This window comes from Carassius auratus, chromosome 42, assembly GCF_003368295.1.
Source record: "Carassius auratus strain Wakin chromosome 42, ASM336829v1, whole genome shotgun sequence".
NCBI lineage: Eukaryota > Metazoa > Chordata > Actinopteri > Cypriniformes > Cyprinidae > Carassius > Carassius auratus.
This window is the reverse complement of record NC_039284.1, coordinates 4,625,707-4,653,348: the sequence shown is the minus strand read 5'-3', so window position 1 is coordinate 4,653,348 and position 27,642 is coordinate 4,625,707. Positions and strand designations below refer to the sequence as shown.

The 27,642-nt window shown below is 38.1% G+C and overlaps 1 protein-coding gene across 5 annotated transcripts in view; it reads right to left on the bottom strand.

Moving 5' to 3' along the window:
- The window catches only part of daam2 (dishevelled associated activator of morphogenesis 2), a 138,584-nt gene that overhangs the window by 15,047 nt on the left and 95,895 nt on the right, over positions 1-27,642 (bottom strand). For 2 of the 5 annotated variants that reach the window (XM_026229370.1, XM_026229371.1), the window contains exons 5-17: positions 21,632-21,726; positions 11,201-11,534; positions 9,891-10,001; positions 9,695-9,798; positions 9,519-9,585; positions 9,239-9,356; positions 5,453-5,591; positions 3,964-3,987; positions 3,132-3,190; positions 2,872-3,056; positions 2,327-2,635; positions 2,019-2,126; positions 1,461-1,490 (exon numbers count right to left, since the gene is read on the bottom strand). In XM_026229370.1, coding sequence (XP_026085155.1) covers positions 1,461-1,490; positions 2,019-2,126; positions 2,327-2,635; positions 2,872-3,056; positions 3,132-3,190; positions 3,964-3,987; positions 5,453-5,591; positions 9,239-9,356; positions 9,519-9,585; positions 9,695-9,798; positions 9,891-10,001; positions 11,201-11,534; positions 21,632-21,726 — 1,683 coding nt within the window. The remainder of the gene's footprint in view (positions 1-1,460; positions 1,491-2,018; positions 2,127-2,326; positions 2,636-2,871; positions 3,057-3,131; positions 3,191-3,963; positions 3,988-5,452; positions 5,592-9,238; positions 9,357-9,518; positions 9,586-9,694; positions 9,799-9,890; positions 10,002-11,200; positions 11,535-21,631; positions 21,727-27,642) is intronic. The other 3 variants (XM_026229373.1, XM_026229372.1, XM_026229375.1) reach the window with 3 other exon arrangements.

Below are 27,642 nucleotides of genomic sequence, written 5' to 3'. Positions count from 1 at the left end.
TAAGCCCATGTTGCTCCAAACTTGCTTCTTTTCATACATTGAAATCATACCATGATCAGAGACTGTCAAGGTTAAGCTATCACTATATCCTATTATGCCATAAATTAATATAAGCAAACACACTTTTACTTTGCTTTGTTATTTTTGGATCTTGACAGTGCCACAATCCATTCGTTCTAATTGTATGGAAAGGAGCTGTATAACATTCTCCCTAAAATCTCATTTTGTTTAGTAAAAAACAGAAGTTACCTAGAGAACAACATATGGGTGAATTTTAAATTTTGGATTAACTATTCCTTTAATATTTTAATTTAATCTTTTTCATCATCTGTCACATTAATACAGATTTTGTTTGGTCACATTGGCCAAGATGGCACAATAGACAGATACAAGATGGTGGATGTAGCTGTATGCTTGGGGCAAAAATGCATTCAAATTTTACAAAAACGCACCCTCAAATTCAAGACAAGGGGGCAAAAATTGAATTTTTTTATCAAAAGCGTTGATTGCTGCATTATGTTTAGATTTGCTCATGTTGTGTCAATTTTCTTTTTATGCATTTATTGCAGCATTGAACATTATAGCCAATCACACATATTTCTGTTGAGCTAATGAAAGTGTTGACCATTCTGAGGCTGAATTCTCCACTCTCTTGAATTCTCTCATCATAAACAACAAAGTTTAGATATTATGTAAGTAATACACACTCGCTGTGCAGTGTAGACAGCTTAAGTGGTTTTAATTGGATTTTCTGTGAACTTGCACTAGACAGACATTAAATGCTTCAGTCATCATTTAGTGAACTTTCTTTGCTTGCTTAAACTTCTGTATATCATTTATTCCCAAAAAAAGCTAAAAGCAATAAACTAATTCATAAATGGTTCCTTGCTTGTTTTAACTGTGTAGCCAGAATATTACCGTTTCCCTAAACACAGATTTAAAAAAAAATGTATTCTATTAATCAGCATTAATGATAATCACAATATCAATAACAAAAATTGACAATAATGTTTGTCATAAAATTGCAGCCTACCCTGTATTAAAAAAAAAAAAAAAAAAAAAAAATTAAATACTTCATGTAGATTATGAATTGTGTTAATACATGTATGTCAACTTTAATAAGAATTCAAATGTCTGTGTAAATAAACATAAATGCATGGCAGATACAGTTTCTGTTCCACCATTGCATGTAAAAATTACTTAATGTTGACGTTAATGAAATGTTTTGTAACTGTCTGTAGTATTCTGAATGATTGAAGTAACTGGTAAAAATGTAAGCATTTTACATAAAAGACAACAGAGACACATTTAATTAGGCAATTATAAAAACTGCCTCAACAAAGGTGAAAAAAAATATATATATATTCCAGTGGGTAAATATTACCCCTTAATAGAAAAGTTGATTTCTGACCCTGTTTTGGTAGTACTCTATAATAGCTTTGATTGGAGCAACCACTCACCTGCTTGAAGGATTGGTTAGAGAGCAGCTCCTGGCCAGGCAGAGGTACATTAGCAGAGAAAGAACAAAAACATCGGAAGACATGCAAAAGTTAACAACTGAAGCAGCAAAAGACTCAGCCAGAGCTGACCACAGCAAACATTCTCAGGCCCGAGAATCTCTGGCAAAAGCACTGAAGAAACTTTGGCTATTGTATTTGAAATCAAAGTGACTATTGTTGATATTGGGCCTGAGAACATATCTGCAGCATTTCTGCTCTAAATAAGCTAAAATACTGCTTCATGCTTAAAGCACTAAAGCATCGATTACATGCCATAAAGCAAAGAACAGCTGCTTAGTCACTACTGAAAAGACTGAGGTTCCAAATACTCTCTCTCCCTCTTGCTCTCTCTTTCACACACGCACAAACACATTTCACAAACATGCATAAGAATGTCAGTACAGCTGTTATTTCCGAAGATCATTCCAGAAGTTATACTAGAAATATCTGACTGACATTGAATGCAAAAATTATTTGTTTGGGATTTAAGAACAGCTGAGATGTATGACATTTGCATACTTGCTGCCTCTGGTAAGCTGAAAACATCTTCTCAATGTCCTTTAAGTCAAGAACTTTAAAGGCCCTTCTGTCATCAATCTCATACCAGATGGTACCAGTGATCTTGTTCTGAAAAAACAGGAAGATGATCAGGAAAGATGACTGTAATGAAGGGTAGGTATCAGAAAATTGGGAAAAAATAAATAACTAAATACATACATAAATACAAAAATAAATCTCAGATAAACTATAATACTTTGTATTAACTATGAGGTATTTTAATACTGCAAATACCACCAAATAAATAAATAAAATAAGAACTGACTCACCTCTCCCAGTTTGGACCAGTTAAAGGATTTGAGTGGTTGTGAAGGTTGGGGGATGCTCTTTGTGTGCAGGCTGGTTGTGGAGCTAAAGGAAGCAGGTCCAGCTGGAGGTGGAACCACAGAAAAGATGGGTGGGGCCCCAGGTGGGGGTGGAGGACCCCCCGGGGGAGGTGGAGGAGGAGGTGGGGGTGGGCTGGAGAAAGCAATAGGTGGAGGAGGAGGATGGAAGCTATCCATCATCATAGGTGGTGGAGGTGGAGCCATCGGGCTCCCAGGAAGCGGAGGGGGAATGGGTAAATGAACTCCACCACTCTTAAAGTGAAAAATATCAAATAATTAGTGTAAAATATGTTAGACGAATTTGCTGCAATGTATAAACCAACACAAAGGAATCATGCTTAACCATAACAGCTTCTCCTTAAGGATCTCTTACTAAACAACGCAATAAAAACATCAACATAGAAATTTCAACATTATTGTGCAATTGTTCTACTTATGCATATCAAAGTAAATACAGCACATCAGAAAGTGACAGATGGTGAACTCACTGAAATGTCGCTAATTCGCGAGGACAGGTCTAATACTTGCTCCCTGGCAGAGCGCAACTCCACTCCTTCTTTCTGTAGTTTGTCCTTCATCTTGTTGAGTGTCTTCATCATATCCTCCTTCTCTTGTGTCTTGGTGTCACACTCCCTTGCTTTCCTTTCCAGCCGAGCCATCAGATCTACATGCTCTAAAAAAACATACATGCATTATCATTAAATATGTTCACCCAGGCACAGCTATACAAGTCAGTGTGCAGTGTTACCTTTTCTGAACTTCTCGGCTTGGTCTTGCCACTGTTTGACTTCATTCTCATTCACAAGCCTGTAGATGGAATGAAGTCTCATTATGTTGCACTCAAATGCACAGGGTTATAAAGTTAAAGTTTGCCTTATTTTCCACACTTACCTCAGTATTTATTGACTTTTTTTACTGTTTGTTATTTGTCAACTGTTACCAAAAAACAAAAGCCGATATTAAAGACCACATGGAAGTTTTGTTTAGTAGTTAGCTTTTATGAGATCAAACAAACCAAACAGACTGATGAATCTTCTTGTCCACGATGTATATATAATTTTTATCCAATAAAGTATTCTTCAGAATGAGAATGTCCCTCTTAATTATAAATATAACCTCCTTTCAACTAGTAATAAGAAGTACCAAATGATGGTTCATCATTTTATTTTCCAAGACATGAACTGATTAAAAAGAAAGTTGAAATTTGATTAATTGTATTAATTTTGAAGTTGCCTTAATTGGTTGCATCCACAGTACAAGCTGTCAGTTATGGATTTGCTATGTGGTTTCTAGTCTGGCTGTAAAACTGATGGCAACATATAAAAGAAAACTTTTGTAATAAAAGAAAATCAAGCCAATTGATGACAAGTCTTTAAACCAAAGGGGCTCCTCTGAAACCGAAGCAATGACATAAAGTTTGGGAAGATTTTTTTTTTTTTTAAAGAACACATTTATAACATTTATAATTATTATATATTTTTTTAATAAAAGGTTAGTTTAGTTTGGTAGTGAATCTTTTTTGTAAGTGAATATTGTTTGAGGCTTAAGGGGGGGTCTTGTAAAGAAATCTAAAATGACACCTTGACATGCGTTGCTTTCCATAGCTGCAGAAAGAGGAAAATGAAATACAGATACTGTAACATTTATTGCCAGCACTGGAGAAGAAAATGAAAGATAGAGTATATATGACTATTAAGAAAATAGGAAAACAGGATAAAGATGCATACTGTAGAGGATTTATTGCATTATACTTATTAAAGAAGACTTATTACTTCACAAACCAGGTTTGATTCTTTTGTAGTCAGACTGACATTTTTTGGGTAATACCATTAATTGGCAGCTACAAGCCAACTATAAAATATTAATTTAATTTAAATTATTATTTTAGCTGTTCGTTTGGATAACTTGCTCCTTAACTGGTTAAATAAACAGAATTGCCCAAGATATCTTAAATGCAAACAATACATTACATATCTGTTTCACTAAGCCTTAAGATAATTTTTGCAACTGGAAAGAGTTACAAATTATGGGTAAGCATGAGCAGACAAAAAATATGTTAGTAGGTTTCCTTTTGCTTATTCTGTCCAAAAGCCACCATTAACCCCTTCTGGCACACTGGTTGAAATAGAGCACATACATGTGCATAAACGTTTATCTGGACTGTGTGTAGATAATAGGCAAATTTGAGGACCCAAAGATACCAAGAAAGGAGCAAACGTGCCAAGAAAGGAGCAGAGACTGCTGGTACTGCAATGGTAAAATTACAGAATAGAAGTATGGAAAATTGTGTGAATGATAACGAGTTCACATATGAGGTGATAAATGATCCAAGGATTTTTTCCTAGCCAGAGAACTGTTGGACACCTGTGGTAAGCACATGGCCTGAAATTCAACATTATTAGGCACATTAATGACAAAAATACCAGTGTTAAGAATTTAGAGTGCTGCATATTCCTTTAAAATTTCAAAATTTTTAAAGTTGTCTGATACCAGTTTCCACTGACTTCAATGTTAGCAGTACCAGATACCATCAGCGTAGTTCACTGAGAACAAAACATTTTAGAATCCCTACAGTGGTGAGTAAGATAGGGAGAGCTTTGATCTATAGAAGAACCAAAAGAGAATCCAAGACCTTATAAAGGCTTTCTGGTTTCAAAAATATTACTCAACACTAATAAACCCTTAGTTAACTTTTCATGATGGGTATTATTATTTGATCATTTGATGGTTAAAATCATGTGCACAATGAAAGTGAAAGTGAAGTGTGTGGCCAAGTATGGTGACCCAGACTCGGAATTTGTGCCCTGCATTTTAACCCAACCAAGTGCACAGACACAAAATGTGAACAGTGGGCAGCCAATGCTGTGGCGCCAGGGGAGTAATTAGGGGTTTGGTGCCTTGCTCAAGAGTCTCACCAAAGTTGTGGTATTGAAGGTGGAGAGAGCATTGGTTATTTACTCCCCCCACCAACAATTCCGGCCAGACCTGAGACTCTGACTCTCTATCCTTTAGGCCACAACTTCAAAATGTGTTTTGAACTGTTATAAGTGTTATGAGTTTGGCACTTACATTCTAATGATGTTCTTAACGTTGAAGTTGTCCAGGGGTGAAACATCTGGATTTTCTCCCTTTTCATCTTGCAGAACAATTTGCTGAAGGATGCGGTCTAAAAGTTGCCATTGCTGTATACTGCCTGCACCACGTTTATCTGAAAACATTTTACAAGTGTCAAAAACCAACTTGATTAGTTATAATTCTACTGCTTTCTACGCAAATTACCCAAAAAGTTCAATAATATATATATATATATTTTTTTTTTTGGAATATGATGTCATGGTAATGACATGCTTTTTCTGGACATGTAACAAGATAATCAAATGGTATTTTTGGAGCATGTACATATCATAAAATTACACCCTAAACAAAAATGGTGCTAAATAGAACTAAAAGTAGTTATTGGCTTTTTAATCATAGGGGAACTACTTTAACTATCTTAAAATGTTCTATACAGCACCTTTGTCAAATGGGGCTATGAAGACCCATAAGAGGAACACAATTCCCCTCCTTAGATTTTAGATATGTTACTCCACTCTCTTATGTTTGCTATGAATGGGAATTTAATACAATGGCAAAAGCTGTTATGAATCACTTTTATGCATTTCTGAGGTCAAAAAGTCTTGTGTGGACCTGGAATATTTCCTTAAAGTCGGCCTTGGTAGCAAAAGGTTGAGAAGCATGTTATCTTCAGGAAATACACAGTATTTTAATGCTTTTAATCCTTTCCCCAACTAAACTAAGAGATTAAGAGAGAGTTAGAAAACCTTTAAACAATTATACAGGGACTCAACATGTTCTTTGTATGGCAGTGGTGCAATAGCTCCTTAATTGACATTGCCAGCCACCACCAGAAATTTTGATGTTTTCACAAAAATTTGATGGCCTACATAATATTTTGTGCCGTATAATTATTTAAATATGCAATACACCAAAATAAAGATCAAAACCTCTACTTTTAAACAAAAAATCAGTTTTATTCTATCTTAAAGCATTCTTTTCTTTATTAACACTTAAAAATAGGTAGGTTTCATAAAAATTTATAAATTTGAGCATAAAGGTGAGAAAATATTCAGATAATATTCAGTACTATTATCGAAGCATAAATCTAGTAAATCGCTTCCATCAATACCTCCAAAGCTTGCACAGCCATATACCACTTCCTGGATCATTATTTTACTCCATAACATTATACTGTTTTCATTTATATGCTGTCTATTGCTGAAGAATGCATTATTTATTATATCCATCTATTTACATAAAATAGTTTTTCTGTCCTGTTCACATGTTTTTTGTTCAGGAGGTTTTGTACTCATTCAGAAGATGTGTAATAGTGCCCCCAAGTGTATAACAGTGAAAACATGAAAAGCTATAAAAAGTTTTCTTTGGCGTTGTCTTCTAAATGATGAGATAACTCATCAATGGTGGTGAAACAGTTAAAATGTTAAGATGGAGATGGTTGTGGTCATTCCAGTCCACAAAGTCCTTAAAGGGGGGGGGGGGGTGAAATGCTATATCATGAGTTTTTTACACTGTTAAAGAGTTGGATTCCCATGCTAAACATGGACAAAGTTTCAAAAATTAAGTTGTACGTTTGAAGGAGTATTTCTGTTCCAAAAATACTCCTTCCGGTTTGTCACATGTTACGGAAAGTCTTTTTCGAGTATGGCTCTGTGTGACGTTAGATGGAGCGGAATTTAGATATCAGGAGATATCAGAGCGAGAGCATCGCGAAAAGTCACAAAAGAAGTGTGTTTTTGGTTGCCAGGGCAAGACAACCCTGCACAGATTACCAAAAAAAAAAAGGGATCCAGTGGATGGAGTTTATTTTTACAGAGCATCAACGGAGTTGTGCAAGTGTTTGTTCCCTGCATTTCGAAGATGCTTGTTTTACAAACAAGGCCCAGTTTGACGCCGGATTTGCACATTGTTTATTTCTTAAGGATAATGCAGTCCCAATGAAAAAGGGTCACGATCGTGTGTTGGAACCGCATGCGGTGAGTAAAACTGCTTCAAATATCTCTGTGTTGTTAACTTAGCTATCAGCGCGTAAGCACATCAAGTAAACAACATGCAATGTTGTCATCAAACTGCACGAGTAAAACTGCTTCAAATATCTCTGTGTTGTTAACTTAGCTATCGGCGCTTAAGCACATCAAGTAAACAACATGCGATGTTGTCATCAAACTGCACTTTCCAAATGTACAGCTTAAAAAAAAAAAAGACGACAAAGTGGAACTTAGTCATTTTCCAAAACCGCTAAGCAAATATATACAGTTTCAGTACATACCACATAGAGACGTTGTTGCTGATGCTGCTCTTGTTAAATTTCAGCCTCTGGATCTGATTCTGGATCATAAATATACGCTGAATCTGACTGTTAGCCATGGTTTGTTTTTCCTCACGGTAAAGTCACAGCTTCCAAACGCTCTCAACGCAAAAGCCTACTGGCGCTCATGATTCTTTTGCTCCGCCCACACGTCACGCCTCCAGCTGGTCGTGTTTTTCCGGGAAAAATCGGTACAGACTATCTATCTCTTATGAATATAATAAAACTAAAGATTTTTTGGAGTTATGAAGGATGCAATACTACTCTTATAGGTACTCAAGATTAACAGGATATTGAGTGAAAGCGAGCATTTCACCACCCCGTTAATCATTCTCCTGTACTCCTCCTCATCTCCCTTAAATAAAACCGACAACTACTGTATCATCATAGACTTTCTGAAGGTAACAGCTATTAGTATTATTCTGGAAGTCTGCAGTGTATATGGTAAACAAAAAGGGGACCAAAACAGTTCCTGTGCTAGTCAGAATAGTATTATAGACACTATTCTGTAGACGCACATACTGTGGTCTGCAGGATAGATAATGGTTTGTGATTGTGATAGATAGATGGCCCAGTGGTTTGTGATTGTAGCTCCATGAAGCTTCGCTTTTCTGTTGAATCTCTATCTTACTCTCACTCTCTGTTGTCTAAAGTAATAAAATATGAACTTAATTCCTACCAAATATCCAATATTATCTATCAAACACTAATCTGACTAATCTGACCGTTTGCTTTAACCCTTTAACTGTCACCCTGTCCCGTATACGGGACGCCTAAATTTACTTCACTATATTACAAGTAAATATAAACTAATCTTGACAAACTATATATCGTTGGAAAGGTCTAAGACTCCCGAATAGTGGCTACTGTATACAGGCTTCAGTGTACCATACAGAATTTATTAAAGAATTTGCTGATTTTCTATCTGAGTTAGTGCTGGCTGCAAATAAATTTTTTATTGTTGTGATTTTAAAATACATGTTGATAATGAAAAAGAAGCATTGGGATCAGCATTCACAGACATTTTGAACTCTATTGGGGTTAGACAACACACGTCAGGACCTACTCATTGTTGAAATCATACTCTAGATTTAATACTGTCACATGGAATTTATGAAACCATGGACTCTCTCTTTTGTAGTATTTTTGGTTACGGTTGCTCCTTTACACTTACGGAAGATTAAGGAAAACAGTCTGACACCGTGATATAATTAGCACACTCGCACCCTAAAGAGAGCAGCCTGGAAAATGGAGCGCAAATAGAGGAAAACAAAATTAAAGGTATTTTGTATTGCTTGGCAAGATTTCCAGTCAGGATTTAGACTGTATCATAGTACTGAGACTGCTCTGTGGAATGCAGGGATAGTTGTAATTTATATATATATATATATATATATATATATATATATATATATATATATATATACATACACACATTACACATTACACATACACATATTTCAGATCCTTACATGGCATTTGGAGGCAGTGCTGTAAGATAGATAGAAGGTGGGGGTAAGCATCTGTGTTGCACAGTTTCTTCTTGATCAGCTCAAACATCTGGCCGGCACTCTTGGTGTCTACGTGTGTCTGAACAACAACAACAACAAAACGTTATTTTTTTCCCAAATAGGACACATATGAAATCAGGAGCCTTGTAAACAAATCTAATAATACCATGCTGTTCTGTATATAATAAGTGCTCTTTAACTTTAAGGATATGATATAATGCATTTATGTAAAATATCTTACAATGTCAAAGCGTTTGGCCAGTTCTAACTCATCCTCATTGCGCACTATTTCAAAAAAATCCAGATGTCTGAAACAAACACACACAAACAGCCTTTCTATTAGACGCAATGGTATGGTGCACATACGTATTGTTAGGTGGAAAATGAACCCCTTTTTAACATTATAATGTTCTGTACCTGTCAAGTGTGGCATTATCATGTGCTCTCAGCTTCTCGATGACTGGCTGAATTCCTAACATCAGAAACTCATACCTAAGATGAAGGCGAAACTCTAGACTGTCCTTTGAAAGAAATAGAGGAAATCATCATGTTATTAATGTATATATATCATTAACATTTTTTTATTTTTTGGGAAGTTCTGTCATCAGCTGACCTCTCCAATCCCAGCATTCAGCACAGCGTTTATGAATGACATAATGGCTGTCTTCAGATTCACTTCCTCCCTGTAGTGTCCTGTGTTTCTGTCCAGCTCATTCAAAAGAGACTAAGTAAAAAATTACAAAAATATATAATTAATAAAAATTATATCAATTTTCTTTTTTCACCAAATATCTTTTTTCCTATCAGAGTATTGCATTATTATCTGAGCAACTTGCTACAAGTAAATTTTCAATGTAAACATTGTAAAGTTTTTATTTTTGTGTGTACTTCAGGCAAGGAGTGCTATTTGTCTGATGACTCTCCTCCTTTTTTATCAGGGGTCGACACAAGTGGAGTGATCCACACTCGATTTGGCACATGTTTCATGCTAGATGCCCTTCCTGCCACAACACGGCCATGAAAGTGCACTTACTCGTGCCAACCTCAGTGCTGTGACACACTCACACACTCACTCACTACAGCCAATTCACCTATACTGTCCTATATTATTCACACACCCATTCCTGGATGAAACCCACGCAGATACAGTAAGGCATTCTGGCTCATCAGGGTCTAAAAGCAGGGAACTTCTTGGTAACAGTGCCAACTAAGCCACTGTGTACCTAATAGGCTGCTAAAGACTATAAATGGCAGATTCTCATCACAGACCCTGTTTTAAAGTCAGTGGAGACAGGTGGAAATGTTTTCTGATATTTCTCTGGAATGGGATTTTAATGTCTGCCTATGGTGCTTGATGTGTTAAGATTGCTCAGAGATCTACTGGGTCACTAGGAATCAATCATGCTTCTTCTCTGCACAATGTGACTTCGCTGCAGCCTGGAACCGAACTGCTGGTTTCGTCTGGCCAGAGGAGAACTGGCCCCCGACTGAGCCTGGTTTCTCCCAAGCTTTTTTCTCCATTCTGTCACAGATGGAGTTTTACCGCTGATGCCTATGGCTTGCTTAGTTGGGGATACTTAATATCCATCGATATCATCGACTTGTTTGCACAGATACTAATTAAACTGAACTGAGCTGGATGATGACATCACTGAATTAAATGATGATCAGCCTTTAACTGAAAATTGAAAGATTACTAATGTCATTTTCCATTACTGACACACTATTTTCCTATTTAATACTGTAAAGTGCTTTGACACAATCTGTATTGTTAAAAGCGCTATATAAATAAAGGTGACTTGACTTGACTTGACTTAAAAGCTGACATTTGATTAAACACATAATAAAGTCAAATCACTCTACATATTTTGCGTACGATGCTCAATTCCATTCTTATAAATCTCTCATTAAAAGCAACTATACCTGGAAGCGGGTCCTCTCTGCAGCATACTTCTGGTAGTGTATCATTGCCTGTAGTACTTTCTTATGCCCATCGGGCACCAAGCAAACAGCGCCCAGGATCTCCAACACAGCCACTTTGGTCTTAATGTTGTCCTGGCGAAGGCTCTGGGAGATAGTGTTGATGCTCTGTGGGTGGGCCAGTACATGAGCACGGCCTTGGGAGTTGTTCATCAAGGCTTTTATGCAGCCAATGATGGATGTATGTATACGGCTCTCTGAAGTTTCATAGTCCATGCTCTTCAGGAAGTTCAGAAGACATGTCAAGCCATCCAACTCGATGAAGCGCGTCACAAACCTGAAAGGAGATTCATCAAAGGTTTGTGAGGTTGTTTTTTCGAATGCCTAGAATATCAGGAAACATAACTACCACTGCCACAGTTGTCCCTTTAAAACATGAACGGCACACTGATCCAACAAAACTAAATAAAAAGTTTATGTTTGTCAGGGCAATGTGATCTTTAGAACAGGGCCTAAACTATGAAATACCCTTTGAGATCCCATGGTCTTTTACCCAATGAGAATTACATATATTGACTTAATTCTATAAATAAAGTTGTGTCAGAATGCAAAGGATCTTCTATTCCAGAAGGAACTATCTTTAAAACTTATCTTGTGAAAACATTCTGATTGACAGACATCTTGGCAAAAGTCCCAGTTGGCTTCTTAATATATTCAGCTGCATAAATAAATAACACATAAAACAGTATACTGAACAATTCAACCATGAAAACTTGTAAATGCAGAATGGGTAAGTATCCTCACGTTTATCATATTGAGCTAAACCCAGGACTCATTATTTAGATTAAGGTCATTCATGTCATTAACCCCTTCTCAAGAGTGTCCCATCAAGTGACACATCACTTGACTTGACATCCTGACTAGGGGGGTCACTGTTGGACAGTGTTTTCTCTGCTTCCTGGCTGCTGGCCTTGCTGCTGCTGATCGTAGCTCAGTTTTTTCACAAGTTCATCAAACAACTGTGGTAAGAATATTTCATCAAGCACAGTGAGTAATGGCTTCCCCTGCTTTTGTTATTGGCACCTCTTGCCACATGTACAGTTTATCTATCTCTGTTGCTGATGAGGGATTCACATGTGATACATGCAGGGAAATAATCAGGCTGACAGAGAAGATTTCAGAATTAGAAACACGCATCCAAACTTTAATTGAGGACAGTGAGAATGTTAGGGCTCTAGATACGGTTCTGGATGGATTTAGCTCAGGGATTCCTGTACATTGTTCGGTTCCGGCAACAGAGCCCCTGCAGCAGGGCAACTGGGTGACAGTGAGGCAGCATAGTCATGGGTCAAAACACCGTTCTTCTGTTCTGATCAAAACATTAAACAGGTTCTGCCCACTCAGTGATGCACCCACTGAGAAACCTGATGAAAGTGCTCTAGTTATTGCCAATTCTATTGTAAGGAACGTAAATATAGAGACATCAGCCACCATAGTCAAATGTTTACCGGGAGCCAGAGCGCTGACATCTTGGCAAATTTAATAGTGCCAGCTAATGCTAAACATAAATACAGTAAGAAGGAAATCACTAAATATAACATTAACGAGGTGTGTGAGCTTGCAATCATGATGTCAAACACTGTATGGTCTTCATCTCTCATGGGGTGGCGCTGCTCTTCTCTCTAGAAATATGGCAAATAGTCTTAGAGTTTATACTTGACTAACTGGGGCCCAGGTCAGGAAGCAGACAGACTGGCTAAATCGACCGTCTGCTAGCTGCCTCACGTCACAGAGCTCAGTTAATTCTCAGCACATAGAGACTCTTTCACCTATATATCACGCTATAGAGACTGTGTCTGTTCCCCGAACTAGAAAATACGAAAAACGTCCAAAGCAAGTTAAGAGTAATAATTTAATTGAGGTTCAACAAACAAAAAACAGATGCAATACGGATAAACAAATGATAAAGCTTGGTTTATGGAATATCAGATCCCTTTCTACGAAAACACTTTTTGTAAATAATATGATCACTGATCATAATCTAGATGTGCTCTGTTTGACAGAAACCTGGCTAAAACCTGATGATTACATTATTTTAAATGAGTCCACCCCCCAAGATTACTGTTATAAACATGAGCCGCGTCTAAAAGGCAAATGGGGAGGTGTTGCTTCAATTTATAACAACGTTTCAGGATTTCTCAGAGGGCAGGCTACAAGTATAACTTGTTTGAAGTAATGGTGCTTCATATAAAATTATCCAGAGAAACAAATGTTAATGATAAATCCCCTGTGATGTTTGTACTGGCTACTGTATACAGGCCACCATGGCACGATACAGACTTTATTAAAGAGTTTGGTGATTTTACATCCAAGTTAGTTCTGGCTGCAGATAAAATTTTAATAGTTGGTGATTTTAATCGATAATTTTTTGTGATTTTGTTGATAATGAAAAAGATGCACTGCTGTGATGCAGTAGACCCTTGCAGATCTACTACGGGACGTTTTAGGTCAAGGGAAAAAGGAAAAATAAAAAGTAAACAATGGCTTGACCCGTAGAAGTATATAAAAGGTGACTTTTATTTACAGTGTGCCGGAAAGTTTTCCAGTGGCCAGAGTATATAATATTTACACAAGTGCTAAGTCCCAACAAAGCAAAGTACAAAACAGAAATAAAAGAACAAAATAAACAACAAATAATATGTACAATACGTTTTTCGTTTAACTCACGTCACCTCAGTAGCACGCTCGCTGACTTGGTAAACAAGCCCCTGTTCTGAGCCTGGCCTCCCTTCTTATAGGCCAGGCCCCACTCCCTACCTGGAGGGTACCATTGGCAGGTAAGTATTTAATATTACACTCCCATTTTAAACCATAAAATTCACATAAAACATCAATCATATGTTAACACAAAAACCATTAACCCATTAGTAAAATATATATTACTAACACAAATAATTAACATTCATTATATTTTCCCTTTTCCTGCAGAAAAGACGACACCCAAACAGAAACCACAATGGTTTCGTCAGACTACAACCGCATTGCGCCAGTGCGGCGCGGGCCGTGACGTCAAAAGCGGGCACCACCTGATCGTTTGGTTTGGATGGCGCAACGTGAAGACCGACTACTCCCCACACATACCAAAGACAAGACGAACTAAAAATAAAACTTTAAACTAACATCCAAGTGTCTGTGTGATTGAGCCGGGGTATGTCTTCTGTAAAGGGGATGTAGAGAGTGTGAAATGTCGTGTGCCATTCTGATTACGTGTGCACCCGCTCTCTGATGACTAACCAGTCGGGGTAGGAATGAGGTATGTGTGTATGTATATTTATTTAACTGTGTGTGCCAGTACTGCCATTCCCATCGGTAAAGATCAACACTTCACAACTGTGATCAGCATTTATAGACATTCTTAACTCTATTGGGGTTAGACAACACATTTCAGGACTTACTCATTGTTGAAATCATACTTTAGATTTAATATTGTCACATGGAATTGATTGTGTTGAAATTATGCAAGGAAAACAAAACTAGAGGTATTTTGTTAGAGGTATTGCTTGGTGGGAAGGTAACGTATCCTACAGAAAAACATTAAAAACTGCTAGATCCGATTACTTTTCTTCTCTTTTAGAAGGAAACAAACATAACCCCAGGTATTTATTCAATACAGTGGCTAAATTAACGAAAAATAAAGCCTCAACAAGTGTTGACATTTCCCAACATCACAGCAGTAATGACGTTATGAACTACTTTACTTCTAAAATCGATACTATTAGATATAAAATTGTAACCATTCAGCCGTCAGCTACAGTATCGCATCAGTGCACTCTAGACCCCCTGAGGAACAGTTCCACTCATTCTCTACTATAGGAGAGGAAGAATCGTATAAACTTGTTAAATCACCTAAACCAACAACATGTATGTTAGACCCTATACCATCTAAACTCTGAAAAGAGGTGCTTCCAGAAGTCATAGATCCTCTTCTGACTATTATTAATTCCTCATTGTCATTAGGATATGTCCCCAAAACCTTCAAACTGGCTGTTATTAAGCCTCTCATCAAAAAAACACAATTTGACCCCAAAGAACTAGTTAATTATAGACCGATCTCAAATCTCCCTTTTCTGTCCAAGATACTAGAAAAGTTAGTATCCTCACAATTATATTCCTTTTTTAGAGAAAAATGGTATCTGTGAGGATTTCCAGTCAAGATTTAGACAGTATCATAGTACTGAGACTGCTCTCCTTAGAGTTACAAATGACCTGCTCTTGTCATCTGATCGTATCTCTCTATTAGTTCTATTGGATCTTAGTGCGTTTGACACAATTGACCATAACATTCTTTTGCATAGACTTGAACACTTTGTTGGCATTAATGGAAGTGCATTAGCATGGTTTAAATTGTACCTATATGATCGCCATCAATTCGTAGCAGTGAATGAAGAGGTATCATATCGATCACAAGTGCAGCATGGAGTACCTCAAGGCTCAGTACTAGGGCCGCTACTCTTCATGCTTCATATGTTACCCTTGGGAGATATCATCAGGAAACATGGTGTTAGCTTTCACTGATATGCTGATGATACTCAGCTCTATATGTCTTCGCGGCCCGGTGAAACACACCAATTTGAAAAACTAATGGAATGCATAGTCGATATAAAAAACTGGATGATGAGTAATTTCTTACTGCTAAATTCTGAAAAAACAGAGGTGTTAATTATAGGACCTAAAAACTCATGTAATAACATGTAATAACCTAGAACACTGTCTAAGACTTGATGACTGCTCTGTCAATTCTTCGTCATCAGTTAGGAACCTAGGTGTGCTATTTGATAGTAATCTTTTCTTAGAAAGCCATGTTTCTAGAATTTGTAAAATAGCATTTTTCCATCTCAAAAATATATCTAAATTACGGCCGATGGTTTCAATATCAAATGCAGAAATGTTAATCCATGCATTAATGACCTCAAGGTTAGATTATTGTAATGCTTTATTGGGTGGTTGTTCTGCACGCTTAGTAAACAAACTACAGCTAGTCCAAAATGCAGCAGCAAGAGTTTTTACTAGAACCAGGAAGTATGACCATATTAGCCCGGTCCTGTCAACAATGCACTAGTTCCCCATCAAACATCGTATAGATTTGAAAATATTGCTTATTACTTATAAAGCCCTGAAGGTTTAGCACCTCAGTATTTGAATGAGCTCCTGTTACATTATAATCCACTATGTCCGCTACGTTCCGCTACGTTCTATGAAAATTTGCTCTGTACCACTCCAACAGTGACTCCTGCTGGCAAAGAATAAGTTTGCATACCTATGCCGTCTGGGACTGGACTATGGTATAAATAAATTCAACTGTATAACAATTTCACTGCAGTTCATGTTATTATGATATTTGAAATAATACATATGCACTTATCTGTACGTAGTTAATGCAGTTATTTTTAAGCCATTTTTGACATCCTATCTATAAGGTGATTGAGCCAAAAACAACAACAATAATGTTGCCACTCCAATATATCTTGCAATAACCATGCGTGCAAAGGTTCTACGTGACCCTCTTGTTCAATATTCTTTGGGTCTTAATCCAGCTCAAATTGATATGTCATATTGATGCCATATTTAACTAAACCGGATTTTAAACAAGCATGTTTTAGTACACCCCCAAAACATTTACATTTATTCATTCAGCAGACACTTTTATCCAAAGCGACTTACAGATGAAGAAAGTGGAAGCAATCAAAAACAACAAAAAGAGCAATGATATATAAGTGCTATAACAAGTCTCAGTTAGGTTAACACAGTACACGTAGCATGGGATTTTAAATAATATAATAAATAAAAAGAAAACAGATAGAATAATAGCAAGCTAGTTAGAGGTCTTTACACATACACACACACACACACACACACACACACACATACATATATATATATATATATATATATATATATATATATATATATATATATATAATTGCATAATAAATGAAAGAAAAATAGAATACAAAAAGAATAGAAAGGTAGTTAGATTTTTTAAGAATAGAATTAGAATATTGAGTGATAAAGTTAGAGGGTCAAATAAATATGGAAGAGATGTGTTTTAAGCCGATTCTTGAAGATGGCTAAGGACTCAGCTGCTCGGATTGAGTTGGGAAGGTCATTCCACCAGGAGGGAACATTTAATTTAAAAGTCCGTAAAAGTGACTTTGTGCTTCTTTGGGATGGCACAATCAAGTGACGTTCACTTGCTGAACGCAAGCTTCTAGAGGGCACATAAGTCTGAAGTAACAAATTTAGGTAAATGGGTGCAGAGCAAGTGGTAGTTTTGTAGGCAAACATCAATGCCTTGAATTTTATGCGAGCAGCTATTGGAAGCCAGTGCAAATTGATAAACAGAGGTGTGACGTGTATTCTTTTTGGCTCATTAATAATTAATCTTGCTGCCGCGTTCTGAATTAATTGTAAAGGTTTGATAGAATTGTCTGGAAGGCCTGCCAAGAGGGCATTTCAATAGTCCAGCCTGGACAGAACAAGAGCTTGAACAAGGAGTTGTGGAGCAACTCCTTCCGAAAGAAAGGGCTTGATCTTCTTGATGTTGAATAAAGCGAACCTGCAGGATCGGACAGTTTTAGCAATGAGGTCTGAGAAAGTCAGCTGATCATCAATCATAACTCCAAGGCTTCTAGCTGTTTTTGATGAAGTTATGGTTGAAGTGCCTAACTTGATGGTGAAATTGTGAAGGAACGATGGGTTTGCTGGAATCACAAGCAGTTCTGTCTTGGCAAGGTTGAGTTGAAGGTGATGGTCCATCATCCAGGAAGAAATGTCTGTTAGACAAGCTGAGATGCGAATAGCTACCGTCGGATCATCAGGATAGAATGAGAGGTAGAGTTGAGTGTCATCAGCATAGCAGTGGTATGAAAAGCCATGTTTCTGAATGACAGAACCTAATGATGCCATGTAGACAGAGAAGAGAATGGGTCCAAGAACTGAGCCCTGAGGCACCCCAGTAGTTAGATGTTGAGACTTGGACACCTCACCTCTCCAAGATACATTGAAGGACCTATCTGATAGGTAAGACTCAAACCATTGAAGTGTGGTTCCTGAGATGCCATTTGTCAGTAGGGTTGATAGGAGGATCTGGTGATTAACCGTGTCAAATGCAGCGGACAGATCGAGCAGGAAAAGTACTGAAGATTTGGATTCTGCTCTTGCCAGTCTTAGAGCTTCAACAACTGAGAGCAAGGTCATCTCAGTTGAATGTCCACTTCTGAAGCCAGATTGGTTGCTGTCAAGGAGATTGTTGTGTGTGAGAAATGTAGAGACTTGTTTGAACACAGCTCTTTCAAGTGTTTTTGCAATGAAAGGAAGAAGAGAAACTGGTCTGTAGTTCTCTAAAAGAGATGGGTTGAGGTTGGGTTTCTTAAGTAGTGGAGTTATACGTGCCTGTCTAAATGATGAGGGGAAAACACCAGTGTGGAGGGAAATGTTGATGATGTGAGTGAGTGCAGGTATAACTGCAGGAGAAATGGCTTGAAGAAGATGAGATGGAGTAGGATCAAGCGGGCAAGTAGTAGGGTGATTAGAAAGGATGAGTTTTGAGACTTCCGCCTCAGAGAGTGAAGAGAAGGATGTAAATGAGTGTAAGTTTGCTGGTGATATGGCGGGCTGGCCTGGAAGATAAGGGGCAAACAGTGTCTAAACAAGATGTAAGAGTGGAGCAGAAAGTATCAGTAGCACTGTTCGCGTCCAAAGATGCAAACAGTTTAGGGGAAGGAAGTGAAGATGAAACCATTGCAGATAGCCGGGAGAGTGAAAGTGTGCGTAGGTTACGTCGAAAGATGACATGTGGAGGGGTAAGTGATGTGTCAGGGACCATGTTGAGATTAAGAGTGAGGAAGAAGTGATACGACGTGTGCAGTGGAGTAAACAGAACATGATCAGTAGAGCAGTGTCGTGTATAAATAAGGTCCTGTTGGTTGCCTGATTTGTGAGTAGCAGTAGTTGACACTCGGTTGAGATCAAAAGAGGCAAGCAGTGGAAATCAGCAAACAGAGGTTTATCTAGATGGATGTTGAAATCTCCAAGCATAACTAGGGGAGTACTATCCCCAGAAAAGGTTGATAGCAACATCTAATTCATCCAAAAAGTTACCCAGTGGTCCTGGGGGTCGATAGACAACTACAAAATGTATTTTAAAAGGGTAGGTAACAGTAACTGAATGAGATTCCAAGGAGCTGTTGATACCCAAAGATGGTAAAGGAGTAAATTTCCAATCATTAGAGATGAGCAGACCAGTACCACCACCTCTTCCAGTCAAACGGGGGGAGTGGGAAAATGAGAAATTATTGGAGAGTGCTGCAGGTGTAGCAGTGTCCTCTGGTTTGATTCAGGTCTCTGTTAGGGCCATGAGATGAAGCTTTGAATGACTAATAATAGAAGTGGTGAAATCGGCTTTGTTTACAGCAGACTGGCAATTCCAGAGACCAATAGAAAAGAAAGTAGTGTATTAGCAGACATAGGCAAAGTGTGCAGGTTGTTAAGATTGCGCTGTCTACATTGTGTGATGCATGGTTTATGACTGGTAATGATAGTAGGGATCTGGAAACACATAGTGAGAATTGGTTATAAACAAAAACTGAAACAGAAATTAAACAAGAAGAAGGAAAAAGAGATTAATCAAAACAATACTTATATTCCCAGTCGATCTTCGGTCTTCACATGAGGAGGGCTTAACTGGAGGGCTGCCGCGGTATACTAATCTTTTTTAAACCCAACAAAACGGAAATTGAATTCAGCTGAACGCACTGTACTGTTTATCACAACAAAGGACTAAGCAAGCGCACAACACTGACAACGTATGCGATAGAGTACGAGACCAAACGCAGCACGTCTCAACACAGTAAACAAAGAAGTGTTTTCTAGCAACGACAACTGCGATAAACACTAATGAGACAAGAAATTAATTCACTTACGATCTGTTTTTAACTCCCGCTGATTTAACTGCTTCTCACAAAGGGTATTTCTTTACACTCTCTTGGCTGGCACTTAAACGCACTTTACTGTTTATCACAACAAAGGACTAAGCAAGCACACAACACTGACAATGTATGCGATAGAGTACGAGACCAAACGCAGCACGTCTCAACACAGTAAACAAACAAGTGTTTCCTAGCAATGACAACTGCGCTAAACACTAATGAGACAAGAAATTAATTCACTTACGATCTGTTTTTAACTCCCGCTGATTTAACTGCTTCTCGCAAAGGGTATTTCTTTACACTCTCTTGGCTGGCGCTTTAACGCACTTTACTGTTTATCACAACAAAGGACTAAGCAAGCGCACAACACTGACAACGTTTCCGATAGAGTACGAGACCAAACGCAGCACGACTAAAACAAATTCAATACATGTAAAAGAGCATAATAGGACCCCTTTAAAAGTAAAGGAGGCCTAACCTTTTGCATTATTGATACACTGTTTTCCTAATGAATGTTGTTCAGTTGCTTTGACGCAATGTATTTTGTTTAAAGCACTATATAAATAAAGGTGACTTGACTTGACTTGACTAACTATGCCTCATGCTCAAGACATCTTGTAAGGAGGCTCACACAGAGCTTACAACTCACAGATGCTGTCCTAGCGGAGCTTTGTGAGCAGAGGCCTCAATGTAGATAAATATATGTAGCGAGAGGAGGCCTGGTGATGCTTACAGTAGATGGTGGAGAGTGGAGGCCGCAGCATGAAGACTCTCTAAAAACAAGGCCTAACAGCACTTGCAGTATACAAGAGGAGGCCTAAAAATGCTTGCAGTATCATAAGGAGGCTCACAGAGAGCCTAGTCAACTTGGCAAACCTGCTCTGGTAAAACAAAGATATAAAGGTCACAAAGCAACTGGCGCATGCTCTTACCATAACATGGATTGCAGAGATGCATGAAACTACCAGTGTGTGCTCTAACCATAAAATAGATTTTAAAGAAGACACAATGCTATCAGTGCATGCTCTTACCATAAACGTATTTTAAAAAGAAAAAATGTATCTGGGTAAACAAGAGGAGCCAAAAAAGGATATCTTCCTGTTTGACTTGTCAGTGCTAAAAAAAGCCCTTCAAAATGTGCCTGATTACTAAACTAATTTATGTTTTATGTGTTAATAGTACACTGTCAAAACACAGTTGTGACGTCAAAGTTTGCAACCTGCCAACGTCAGGTTCATTGTTGTGTTTATACTCATGCTTCAGACACCGGTAATAGTGGAGGCATTCTTTCCCCCATAGCACCCTCTAAGGGATGCAGTTCGAGTTCTCCTTTGAAAGGGGATTTTGCTGAGAGCAGCTGTTTTAAATCAATGTATTCACTCCTGACTCCTTGAACTGGAGATCAGAATTATGAACCAATATAATGTCAAGAATTAAGTTCTCTTACCTCATTGGTTGAGTCCGGAGGGCTGTCTTTAGATCCTCTACCACCTTGTTTCTCATCTCCATTTCATCTTCATCAAAAGCAAATAGTGTCTGCATCTGAAATACAGGTGATTTTTGTCAAAATTTTATTATAGTTTTAGACAATAAAACAGATTGTGGCATGCTTCAGAAAAGCTTCAAATCACGTCCATTCTAATGTTCAATGTTAAGATTTTGGGCTATTTTGCTTTCATAAAATACTCACTTAAGTGCATTTTATTAAACTTGATCCATTTGTGTCCGTAGATTTTAATTACAATACATATATTAATGGGTGTTTTCCCTCCCAATTTTGTTTACCTATCTATAATCACTGCGCATAAATATCCTCTTTGGTTTCACTTACATACATCAGACTGAAACAATGGTTTTGGGTTATGTTTCATGCTCATTGTTTTATTGTGTTTTTTTCCTAGTTTTTGTTCCTGTCATGTGCTTCCATTGCTCTCATGTGATCCTGCTACTGGTTCCTTTGTTGTATGTATCCTGTTTCTTATTTGTTGTCTCATTTATGTGTCATGTGTTTATTGGTTTGATTGTGTCACGCGACCCCTTTGTATGATACAGTATTGTTCAAAATAATAGCAGTACAATGTGACTAACCAGAATAATCAAGGTTTTCAGTATATTTTTTATTGCTACGTGGCAAACAAGTTACCAGTAGGTTCAGTAGATTGTCAGAAAACAAACAAGACCCAGCATTCATGATATGCACGCTCTTAAGGCTGTGCAATTGGGCAATTAGTTGAAAGGGGTGTGTTCAAAAAAATAGCAGTGTCTACCTTTGACTGTACAAACTCAAAACTATTTTGTACAAACATTTTTTTTTCTGGGATTTAGCAATCCTGTGAATCACTAAACTAATATTTAGTTGTATGACCACAGTTTTTTAAAACTGCTTGACATCTGTGTGGCATGGAGTCAACCAACTTGTGGCACCTCTCAGCTGTTATTCCACTCCATGATTCTTTAACAACATTCCACAATTCATTCACATTTCTTGGTTTTGCTTCAGAAACAGCATTTTTGATATCACCCCACAAGTTCTCAATTGGATTAAGGTCTGGAGATTGGGCTGGCCACTCCATAACATTAATTTTGTTGGTTTGGAACCAAGACTTTGCCCGTTTACTAGTGTGTTTTGGGTCATTGTCTTGTTGAAACAACCATTTCAAGGGCATGTCCTCTTCAGCATAGGGCAACATGACCTCTTCAAGTATTTTAACATATGCAAACTGATCCATGATCCCTGGTATGCGATAAATAGGCCCAACACCATAGTAGGAGAAACATGCCCATATCATGATACTTGCACCTCCATGCTTCACTGTCTTCTACTGTGGCTTGAATTCAGAGTTTGGGGGTCGTCTCACAAACTGCCTGTGGCCCTTGGACCCAAAAAGAACAATTTTACTCTCATCAGTCCACAAAATGTTCCTCCATTTCTCTTTAGGCCAGTTGATGTGTTCTTTGGCAAATTGTAACCTCTTCTGCACATGCCTTTTTTTTAACAGAGGGACTTTGCGGGGGATTCTTGAAAATAGATTAGCTTCACACAGACGTCTTCTAACTGTCACAGTACTTACAGGTAACTCCAGACTGTCTTTGATCATCCTGGAGGTGATCATTGGCTGAGCCTTTGCCATTCTGGTTATTCTTCTATCCATTTTGATGGTTGTCTTCCGTTTTCTTCCACGTCTCTCTGGTTTTGCTCTCCATTTTAAGGCATTGGAGATCATTTTAGCTGAACAGACTATCATTTTTTGCACCTCTTTATAGGTTTTCCCCTCTCTAATCAACTTTTTAATCAAAGTACGCTGTTCTTCTGAACAATGTCTTGAACGACCCATTTTCCTCAGCTTTCAAATGCATGTTCAACAAGTGTTGGCTTCATCCTTAAATAGGGGCCACCTGATTCACACCTGTTTCTTCACAAAATTGATGACCTCAGTGATTGAATGCCACACTGCTATTTTTTTTGAACACACCCCTTTCAACTAATTCAACTAATTGCCCAATTGCACAGCCTTAAGAGCGTGCATATCATGAATGCTGGGTCTCATTTGTTTTCTGAGAATCTACTGAACCTACTGGTAACTTGTTTGCCACGTAGCAATAAAAAAATATACGAAAAACCTTGATTATTCTGGTTAGTCACATTGTACTGCTATTATTTTGAACAATACTGTATATATATCCCTGTTGTAGCCATTGTTTCTTGTCTAGCTTTTTTTGTGTTGCTGCTTTGTGAGCCTTTGCCTGTGTTCATATTCAAGTTTATTTCGTGGTTTGGTATCAAGTCAGGTTTTCGTTTATATTTGCATAGGTCAAGTTTTGTAAATACAGGTCCTTCTAAAAAAAATTTGCATATTGTGATAAAAGTTCATTATTTTCCATAATGTAATGATAAAAATTAAACTTTCATATATTTTAGATTCATTGCACACCAACTGAAATATTTCAGGTCTTTTATTGTTTTAATAAAATTGATTTTGGCATACAGCTCATGAAAACCCCAAATTCCCATCTCAAAAAATTAGCATATTTAATCCGACCAATAAAAGAAAAGTGTTTTTAATACAAAAAAAGTCAACCTTCAATGCGGCGTGGCATGGAGGCAATCAGCCTGTGGCACTGCTGAGGTGTTATGGAGGCCCAGGATGCTTCGATAGCGGCCTTAAGCTCATCCAGAGTGTTGGGTCTTGCGTCTCTCAACTTTCTCTTCACAATATCCCACAGATTCTCTACGGGGTTCAGGTCAGGAGAGTAGGCAGGCCAATTGAGCACAGTAATACCATGGTCAGTAAACCATTTACCAGTGGTTTTGGCACTGTGAGCAGGTGCCAGGTCGTGCTGAAAAATAAAATCTTCATCTCCATAAAGCTTTTCAGCAGATGGAAGCATGAAGTGCTCCAAAATCTCCTGATAGCTAGCTGCATTGACCCTGCCCTTGATAAAACACAGTGGACCAACACCAGCAGCTGACATGGCACCCCAGACCATTACTGACTTTGGGTACTTGACACTTGACTTAAGGCTTTTTGGCATTTCCTTCTCCCCAGTCTTCCTCCAGACTCTGGCACCTTGATTTCTGAATGACATGCAAAATTTGCTTTCATCCGAAAAAAGTACTTTGGACCACTGAGCAACAGTCCAGTGCTGCTTCTCTGTAGCCCATTTCCTGCACAGGCCTGTGCACGGTGGCTCTGGATGTTTCTACTCCAGACTCAGTCCACTACTTCCGTAGGTCCCTCAAGGTCTGGAATCGGTCCTTCTCCACAATCTTCCTCATGGACCGGACCGGTCACCTCTTCTCGTTGTGCAGCGTTTTTTGCCCCACTTTTTCCTTCCCACAGACTTCCCACTGGGGTGCCTTGATACAGCACTCTGGGAACAGCCTATTCTTTCAGAAATTTCTTTCTGTGTCTTACCCTCTCGCTTGAGGGTGTCAATGATGGCCTTCTGGACAGGTCAGGTCGGCAGTCTTACCCATGATTGTGGTTTTGAGTAATGAACCAGGCTGGGAGCTTTAAAAAGCCTCAGGAATCTTTTGCAGGTGTTTAGAGTTAATTAATTGATTCAGATGATTAGGTTAATAGCTCGTTTAGAGAACCTTTTCATGATATGCAAATTTTTTGAGATAGGAATTTTGGGTTTTCATGAGCTGTATGCCAAAATCATCAATATTAAAACAATAAAAGACCTGAAATATTTCAGTTTAATATATGAAAGTTTAATTTTTATCATTACATTATGGAAAATAATGAACTTTTATCACATTATGCTATTTTTTTTAGAAGGACCTGTAAATGCTGCACATGGGTTCTGTAAGCTTGGCTGCAGTGGACTTTATTACACAAACCTTTCAATTTCATTCCTATATTTATTTTGTAAGAGTTTACATTTGTTATATACAATTTTACTGCTTTTTTATTATACCATGCTGTAAATGCCCCTGGTGGAAGCAAAAACATCCTGTTTTCATGTGTCTCTTGAAATCCAACTGCTCCCAGCCCCTTTTTCCAGAAGAGGGGCAACAAATAAAACAACTGAACGTTTTGGATTACCATCTCTTTAGCACACACATCACACTGCAGTTCTTCATCTTAATGAAAAGTTTATTATTTGAATGCGTTTTAAAAACCTTGTCTGTTTAAACTTCTGAATACAGTTTTCTGAATGCACACACATAAAGCGCATGCACAGTTAGCCAACTCTTTTGTGTCAACTGCCATAAACACACAATATTCATATAAACACAGTCGGTTATGTAGCTGGATGTGTATCATATAATATTAGATGTGTAAAACTGTGTCTCTTGATCTTAACCGTAACCTAACCTTAACCCTAAGTCAAGTCAGGTCACCTTTATTTATATAGTGCTTTAAACAAAACAGATTGTGTCAAAGCAACTGAACATTAATGAGGAAAACAGTGTGTCAATAATGTAAAATGACAGTTAAAGGCAGTTCATCACTGAATTCAGTGATGTAATCATGCAGCTCAGTTCAGTTTTAATATTATCTGTGCAATCATTTGCAATTGAGTCAACAATATGACTGTAAATGAAGTGTCCCCAACTAAGCAAGCCAGAGGCAACAGTGGCAAGGAACCGAAACTCCATCGGTGACAGAATGGAGAAAAAACCTTGGGAGAAGCCAGGCTCAGTCGGGGGGCCAGTTCTCCTCTGGCCAGACCAAACCAGCAGTTAAATTCCAGGCTGCAGCAAAGTCAGATTGTGCAGAAGAATCATCCTGTGGTCTTGTCCCAGTGGTCGTCTGAGACGAAGTCTTTACAGGGGATCTGTTATCTGGGTCTCATCTAGTTGTCCTGGTCTCCACTGTCTTTCAGGGCTGTAGAGACCCTTTCTAGGTGCTGATCCACCCTCTAGGCTGGTTACGTACTGGATCCGGGTGACTGGAGTGACCATCTGATCTGAATACAGACTGTATCTGGTGGCTACGGTGACCTCTGAATAAGAGAGAAAAAGACTAATATTAGCGTAGATGCCATTCTTCTAATTATGTAGTAAGTAGATCGGATGTTATGGGAAGTGTTCCCGGTTCCGGTTGACCTAATTAATGCAGCCTAAAAATCCTTTAACGGATATGGATATTAGAAGTGTATTAGTGTATTATGTGTAAGCCAGGTTAAAGAGATGGGTCCTTAATTTATATTTAAACCACAAGAGTGTGCCTGTCTCCCGAACAATGTTAGGTAGGTTATTCCAGAGTTTAGGTGCTAAATAAGAAAAGGATCTGCTGCCTGCAGTTGACTTTGATATAATAGGTATTATCAAATTGACAAAGTTTTGAGAATGCAGCCTATGCGGTGAACAATAATGTAACAAGAGCTTGTTCAAATACTGAGATGCTAAACCATTCAGGGCATTCGTATGTTCGTATGTTTCGGGCCATGAAGAAATATAGAGCTGAGTATCATCAGAATAACACTGAAAGCTAACACCGTGTTTCCTTATGATATCTCCCAAGGGTAACATGTAAAGCATGAAGAGTAGCGGCCCTAGTACTGAGCCTTGATGTACTCCATACTGCACTTGTAATCAATATAATACCTCTTCATTCACTGCAAAGAATTGATGACGGTCATACAAGTATGATTTAAACCATGATAATGCACTTCCATTAAGGCCAACAAGGTTTTCTGGTCTATGCAAAAGAATGTTGTGGTCAATAGTGTTGAACGAAGCACTAAGATCTGATAGCACTATATACAACCACAATCAGAAGATAAGAGCAGGTCATTTGTAACTCTAAGGAGAGCAGTCTCAGTACTATGACACGGTCTAAAATCTGATTGGAAATACTCATATATACCATTTTCTCTAAGAAGAAATATAATTGTGAGGATACCACCTTTTCTAGTATCTTGGATAGAAAAGGGAGATTCGAGATCGGTCTGTAATTAACTAGTTCATTGGGGTCTAGAAATGGGGATACATCAGGAAGATTA